Source organism: Girardinichthys multiradiatus, chromosome 17 (genome assembly GCF_021462225.1).
Source record: "Girardinichthys multiradiatus isolate DD_20200921_A chromosome 17, DD_fGirMul_XY1, whole genome shotgun sequence".
Taxonomy (NCBI): domain Eukaryota; kingdom Metazoa; phylum Chordata; class Actinopteri; order Cyprinodontiformes; family Goodeidae; genus Girardinichthys; species Girardinichthys multiradiatus.
In genome coordinates this window covers 29,705,423-29,713,052 of record NC_061809.1, presented here as the reverse complement: position 1 = coordinate 29,713,052, position 7,630 = coordinate 29,705,423, and the positions used below count along the sequence as shown (strand labels likewise).

The 7,630-nt window shown below is 41.3% G+C and overlaps 1 protein-coding gene across 6 annotated transcripts in view; it reads right to left on the bottom strand.

Annotated features, from left to right (window-relative positions):
• Positions 1 to 729: 729 nt before the first annotated feature.
• The window catches only part of sfmbt2 (Scm like with four mbt domains 2), a 55,620-nt gene continuing 48,719 nt past the window's right edge, over positions 730 to 7,630 (bottom strand). For all 6 annotated transcript variants that reach the window (XM_047389840.1, XM_047389841.1, XM_047389839.1 and 3 more), the window contains 6 exons: positions 7,486 to 7,595; positions 6,675 to 6,850; positions 6,403 to 6,572; positions 3,228 to 3,512; positions 2,997 to 3,119; positions 730 to 1,475 (listed from right to left, as the gene is read on the bottom strand). In XM_047389840.1, coding sequence (XP_047245796.1) covers positions 1,335 to 1,475; positions 2,997 to 3,119; positions 3,228 to 3,512; positions 6,403 to 6,572; positions 6,675 to 6,850; positions 7,486 to 7,595 — 1,005 coding nt within the window. In that variant the 3' untranslated portion in view covers positions 730 to 1,334. The remainder of the gene's footprint in view (positions 1,476 to 2,996; positions 3,120 to 3,227; positions 3,513 to 6,402; positions 6,573 to 6,674; positions 6,851 to 7,485; positions 7,596 to 7,630) is intronic.

Genomic DNA, 7,630 nt, shown 5'->3' with positions numbered 1-7,630 from the left:
CTCAGTCAAATAATTCCCAGATAGTTTAGACCCGAGAATCTGAAACAAAGATTTCAGATTATTTAAAATAAGGTTTTTATTTTAGAAATAATCATATTTGTTAAATGTTTCTTAGCAAGTTGCTTTCTGTAGCCATCAAAAGGCTTGTGGCATCCATCTGGCTCATATCTGACCTCTTGGTAGACCTGTTGAGTTAATTTCCTCTGCACGGACCTGGCTGCTACACATTCAAACAACATCCAGCAGCTTACTGGTAGTCTGTTTGATCCATTCCAAAACCAGTGGGGATGTGTGTTTGGGATCATTGTCTTGTTGGAACTGGGTCCAAGCTTCAGCCATCTGACCATTGGTCAGGATGTTTAAGAAGAACCCAGTAGGAACTGGTTCCACTCGAACCTGCAGCTAATCGGCAGAAACTTGGACACAGTTTGGTGTCCAACAGGACAATGAGCCCAAACTGGTTGAACCTCAGCCCGGCGTTAAAAGCCTGGTCTATTCCAAGAAACCAACCAGTTTATATGAACAGCCAGGAGGAAAGGTTAGATTATCAGAAGCTTGTTGAGAAGGTTTGATTGGAGTGAAACATCTGATTTCAACCCTGTTTCTATAAATAATCACACTTTTATGGTGCATAATCATGACTCTGGAGAAAGAACTGTTGAAATAAAAGAAAACTCTAACATCAACGTGGTTTCCATGTCCTACCTAAAGAAAGAGTAAAACAACAGATACAAATCCATAGAAATTTATTTTCTTATCAAAAATATCTGCAACACAATTGCATAGATGGATACAAAATATCTTAGCTGATGTATCTGTTTTTGTATAACAATAAGGAGAGAGTGCAGTTTTTTTAATTTAAAGGTTCCTGTTGTTGTTCTAAAGAATTTACTTCCAAATTTACCTTAAATATCCAGATCATAATAAATATAACAAAATATATTACTTGGTTAAGTTAAATATTCTTGGATTATATGTTTAGGGAACCAATCAGGTCAGACCAACAAAAACCAGCTAGGATGTCCCTCTGAGCCAAATAACAATGAAATTAAACATTTCTCCTGAAAATAAATTCTTCACAGATCAGCAAAGCACACGGATCATCAGCAGGGAATTCAGGAAGTTTTTCGGGTACTGCAAAAGAACCAAAATAAATCCCTCGATATAGCATTCTGTTGTCACCCTCTTTGTGCTTTTAGGTTCAATAGATTCAAAAAACCAATAAAAATTCTCAAATTTCTTCTTGTAATTTGAGGAAAACATGAGCAGGCAGGTAATAGTCTTCCTCCCCAGAGAAGACATGCCTCCAGGCTGAGTGGGGTCCGGTGGTGGGCTCAGTTGGCGAACTGTTTATAAAAGGCAACCTTAACACGCTCGATCTGGTGACACAGTTTGATGGCGGGCCCGAGCTTCAAGTCCATGCATTCCTGGACGGTGGGCAGAGTGAGCAGCAGCAGGGCCTGGCCATCGATGTCCTGCAAAACAGCAACAAGATGAAAACACTGGTGGACGTCCACAAATGCACAGGTTTCAGGACTTTTCAGCGACTCTGATCTTCCCATCCAAACATAAGACGTTATCAAACCTGTAGGATGCACTTGGCTATAAACAGAAATTTTGTATCATTCATTTCTTTTTTTACAACTAATTATTAAAGTGCCATTACACTTAAATGTTTAATATCTGAAAAAATTCCTAAACAGGACCTGTTTGACAACACGAAGTACGCTAAAAGATCCCAAACTTCATCAGATTATGAGAATAAAAGAGTTAATTATTTAACAATAAGAAAGACAGACTGTACAAAAATGGCCTCCATGGGAGAGTTCCAAAGCCAGAACCACTGCTGACCCAAAACAACACAAAGGCCCATTTCACATCACAGAATGTCTGGTCAACAACTTGGGTCATGTCGCAGAACATTGATCCAAAGCACATGAGCAAGCCTACCTCTGAATGGTTAAAAGAAACAACATGAAGGTTTTGAAGTGGCCTAGTCAAAGTGTGAACTTGGATCCGACTGAGATGTTGGGACTTTGTTTTAAACAGCCGTTCATGCTGGAAAACCCTCCAACGAATTAAAACAATTCAGCAAAGCAGAGTGGGTCAAAATCCCCCCACAGGAAGTTAAAGACTCATTACCAGTTATCATGAACACTTGGGTGGAACAGCCAGCTATCAGGTTTAGGGGGTAAATACTTATTCACACAGGGCCTGGTTGGTTTAGGTAGCTTTCTTCAATTTGATAAAAGGAAATTATTATTTGAAAACATCTTTTTTTAATTTACTCTGTTCATATTTGTCTGATATGAACGTTTGTTTCATTTGAAACACATAAGTGGGACAAAAAGAAGTAGAACAGAAGATGTCTATAAGGGAGTAAATACTTTTTCCCAGCCACATAGATCACAGGTCCAACTTGTCCAAATCAAAGTTTTCTAGAGTCCACTCAGGTTTGGATCCTGGCTGCCACAGGTGTGGATGTTCAGGACCTGCCCTGCATTAGCATTTGTCTAGAAGAAAGTTTTTTACTCTCTGAATGAGGTCTAAACTAACTAACTAACTAACAAACTAACTAACAAACTAACTAACTAACTAGCAAAGTGTCCAGTATTGTCCTACAGTTGTCTCCTGTCCAGGTTTGTCGTGTTTCTGGGATACAAAACTGCTTTTATTGTTTTCACTTAAAAATATTGGATTAAAAAACAAATATTAAAAACTTAAAAAAGGGCATTTTGAAGATTTTTTGTATAAGTATAAATTCAAAATCGTCCACATCTGATATCTAATATTTAATCAAAGCTCTTTGAGATCCAGTTTGAATATTTTAGAGATTCTGTTTAAATGAAAAGAAATGCCATGGAAAGCCCCTAGTGGTTATCAGTGGTATTGCATGTTTAGGCTAGTTTGCAGTGAGTAATTTAGGAGATTCAGATCGACTAACAGACAGAGACAATAGAGGCACAGCCATTGTTTCTCTCTCTCTGTGTGTGTACCTGCTCCCTGAAGATGTTTGCCAGTGACGCACAGTCGGTGGAGTTAATGAACTGGACGACTTCGTCTACGCTCCATTCCAGCGGGTTCCTGTCCAGAACCAGCTGGCCGTCGTCCTCCTCGACCTGCACGCACATTAAAACAAGCTACTGACCTCAGGGTCACTCACACTGGATCAGAAGGTGTTAAGGCTAGAAGATGATGAGAAGCTGTTTGTGGCCTCTCTGTTTCACCTTAACGTCTTGTCCTTTCTGTGGCTGGTACTTGTTGTTCTGGTGGTGGGCAGACAGGGACCGGGTCGATCGCCTGCAGGCCCCTGGAGTCTCTTGGATGGTTGTGAAGGTCCCGACGCTGAAGGCCCTGCGAAGTGTCACGGCTCGGCGGGGACGCCGGCTGCCGCTGCTGCTGGTCACCTCAACCAACGAGGCGTCTGTGTGGTCGTCACGGGGCTCTGAGCTGGTGCCTTCACTGCCGGACTGCAGCGCCAGGTCTTCATCGTCCTCTGCCTCATCGCTGTCCTGAAGGAAAGACAACAAGATTTCAGGGAGGCGTTTCTTCTTGATATGGCTCCTAAAAGGGTTCCCAGGTCTTTTGAACAACTGGAAGGCCCACAGCATGACAGAACCTACACCATATTTTACAGAGGGAATGAGGTGCTTTTCCACATACTCATCCCTCCATGAAAAGCTCAATCTGAGCCAAGGCAGGAACTTTCAGTTATAGTCCCAGTAGACTTTACATTTGTGATGGTAGGACGGAAAGGGCTTCTTCCTGTCCTGCAGGTAGCATCCACTGGTTGCTATGGAGACATGTTGACTCCAAGATGCCACTCTTTGCTGCAGCTCTCAGTCAGCTTTAGAGATGTTTTCCCTCCCTCACCGTCCTTCTGCCTGAGTGTAGTAGAAGATAAACGTGGGTCCTCATCCAACCCTGTGAGCCTCAGCTCCAGGTGGTTTAGATGTTCTAATTCCTGCTCTGACTGCAGATCTGGGGCCAGGAGCTGTGTCCTGGTAGCTTTTTCCTTTCTCGTTTAGATCAGCGCACATCTGCCTTACTTGAATGTCATGTTCTCGTGTCTTTCTTATGTTGAGTTTTGGTAGAAACAGTTCTCTGTGTCGTGTCCTATTCATTCCTTCGTGAAACAACAAGTCATGGATTATTAATAAGACGTTCCTCTAAAGTTTGATCAAGTAAACAGTTATATTTCTCTCACAGGAACTGTTATGGAGACCAATATATCAGTTAGAAACCTTCAGAATTTCTTGGAATAAAAAAACAATCATTTTAAAGCTTTTGATCTGTTTGTGTCAGGGGTGCCAATAAATATGGACGTGTTGCATGTCAGAACTACCTCCAGCTCTGCTCAGTCAGACCTGTAACATAAGGCTTGTTGCTCATATTTACTCCATTCACAACCTTTTAAAACCAAAACACAAGCTGCATTTGAGGGACGTTTTTCTTCTAGTTTTCTATTGTTTAGATGCATTTGAACTGAAACTGGAAAACTGAGAAGAATCTGGATAAAACTGTCAGTAGATTCTTAAAAAGTCTGCCACATTATATCATCTTTATGTTGGAGAAGCAAGAAAACAGTTCGTTGAAGGAAAAGTTCAACATTCATGTTGATTAATGAGTTCACTTTCCAACTTTAGATCATCTTATGTGTTTCTTCTTAGGACTAAAGCAGACATGCATTAACTGGTAACACCTGAGACTAGTGTTGTAGTCAAGACCACCAAACCCGAGACCAAGACCAGCGCCATACACTACATGACACAATAAAACGTGAAAATGATCAAAGGTTTTCCTCAAATAGATCTGAAAGATCCACAATCCCATAAAAACACCTAGATACTAAACACTAAGAGCTCAAATAAACTCAACCATCTTTATTCAGCACTCCTTGGTGACTTCCATCATTTAGCACAGAATGTAAGACAATTATTCATTGTTTATCACTAAAGTCTTCACTTTTCTTCACCTTTTAAAACAACACAACACATTATCAATTCTTGTAAAAATATGTGCTATTTCAAAACCACATATCTAAATGTGTAAAATAGAAAAAATGCCAAACATTCAACATTTAAAATGCAGAAAAGCTGTGTATTGTAATGAATACAGTATTTCTATTTGAAATGCTGATGTTCAGGAACAACTATTTTAAGTAAGAGTTTTTTATAGCATTTTCATGTAATCAAAGCAAGATTAGATACTTAATAAAACAGATCAGAAAGACAGTGGACTAATTGATAAAACTGGGGAGCAGTTTAATCATATCATCAAAATATGCTTCATAATTCCAAGTTCACTGCTATGGATAAACAATGGATGAGGAGCTGCACAACGCCACAAAAACATGACTGACTGACCATGTGATGTTATACAGTAAATCATATCCAGCTTCTTTTATAGAGTGCATAAATGCCCAAAATACGTATTGAATAGTAGTTTTATGTTGTTACTTACTTTAAAACATTAACTTTAAAGTCAGTCTATACAGCAAAATAAGTAAAATAAAAAATAAATGTCTGAGACAAATGAGGTTGAGACGAGACCGAGACCATCATAAAGTGGTTTTGAGACCGGTCTCGAGTACTACTTCTCTACTTGAAGCCAATTGGAAGTAATTAACACATTAAAGCATTATTCTGTAGTTTTTGTCCTGTGATGTTTTTCTTTGACATTTAAATGGACTTATTTTAGTCTTTAATACAGTTAAACAGTTAAAATGTCAAACAATTAATCAGGTATTTTTCTGATACAACTTTACTAAACACAGTCTTTGAATCATAATTTAATGGTCTGAACAGGGCTGCACAGTGGAGCAGTGGTTAGCACTGTTGCCTTGCAGCAAGAAGGTCCTGGGTTTGAATCCCAGTCTGGGGTCTTTCTGCAAGGACTTCTCCCGTGTTCTTGCCATGCATATGTGGGTTCTCTCCAGGTTCCTCCCACAGTCCAGAAATGTGAGTGTCAGGTTAAAATGTCTTTCTACACTTCCCTTAGGTACGAGTGTGTGTGCTTGTCTGTCCTCTGTCTCTGAATTAATGGACTGGAGGGCTGTACTCCGCCTCTCGCCCAACGACTGCTGGAGATAGGCATCATTTGAATTATGCCTAAAGGCCGAACCTTTTACAGAGAGAACAGCCATCCCTGCATTAAACCGTGGGAAAAAGGCCGATCCTGACATGTTGGGATGAAAGCACAGACGTGTCTGAGACGGTGTAACCCAGTGTAGCTCAGTCTGCATGCTGTCAAGTTATTTTTAGGTAAATCTAGCCTCTGCGGCTTCTTTCAGCTCCAAGCACTGCTAAGCTTCCCTCCTGTGAAGCTTCTGTCTTTAATATTTAAAGCTGAGTCTCTTTCCACTCATAAACTAGTTTTGTGCAGGACACCAGGTGTACTGACCTGTGGAGAGCCAGCAGGAGTGTAGTCAATGTTTGACGAGCGTCTTTTCTTCTGCACAAAGATAGCCTTCCTCTTCCTCCTGCGGCGCGGTGGCTTGGCTGGCTCTCCTCCCGCTGCCTCCTCTCCGCCCGCTGCTTTGGAAAGCTTCCTCTTTTTCCCGTAGTAATAAGCTGCAGCAGATGTTGAAAACAATGCACCCAGAACAAAATGACCCACTGCAGCTAGTTTTCTCTACATCTGTGTTTCTGGGAGGGATAATCACCGACACTCACTGTATTTGGTTTTAGTTTGGACCGAGCAGTTCTCGGGGCACTTGTCGGTAACAAGGGCAGTGCCGAAGAGGTTGGGGCAGCACTGCAGCTTCATGCACACCTTACGGCAGAAATCTGGGATCTGCTCAGCCAGACGAACTATCCGGATGGTGGAGCGGTAGGTTTTCCCTTTGTATCTGAGGAGAAATGAAGGATGCTGTCAGCCTCTGGTTACACTTTGATTTATGAAGACAAAGAATCATTAATTTAATTCATTAGGGGAGACAGAAATGAAAGATGGTCAACAGCTCAGTATTTCAGCACACATTCAGACAGTTTAAATCATCCTGAGGAGGATTATTCTGCAATAACCAACTTAAAGGTTTGGGTTTAATGAGCTCGTCTTGCTGCATTGTCTTATGTCTAGTCTGTCTGTCTGTCTGTCTGTCTGTCTGTCTGTCTGTCTATTGTTAACGAGTTTAACTCGTTCATCGCAGGCTGGAGTAAAATGGCCTCTCTGGGTCGTGGACATCCCAGAAAATTAAAGTGAACTCCGTTGGCAACATTTTCCAACATGGCTGGATGAATGTGATCATTGTGCTCTGCAGGCCACTGCAGGTGACTCACTCACACTTGTTACTGGCTCTAAAAAACATCCAGCATGCAGCCTGGAGCCACAGAATAATTTGGCTGGAGATGAAGCAAACAGGGACTGCTGCAAGAAGAGATGTGAAGATTTATTCTGACTCATGCATTAAATCCTGTGCTTCTACTGCTAGAAATGAAGAAAAACAAACGATGCTCTGTTTTGATCTTGTGCTCATTCTCCTACTTGGCTTTGAGGGTCTCCTCCTGGCATTCCCAGCTCTGGTCCTCCAGCTCCTGCAGCTCCTTCAGGACTCGTCCAGGCTTGTAGGCGGCGTTAATTAGCATGCTCAGCAGCTAGAGGCATAAACACGACTAAATAATCAGGATAA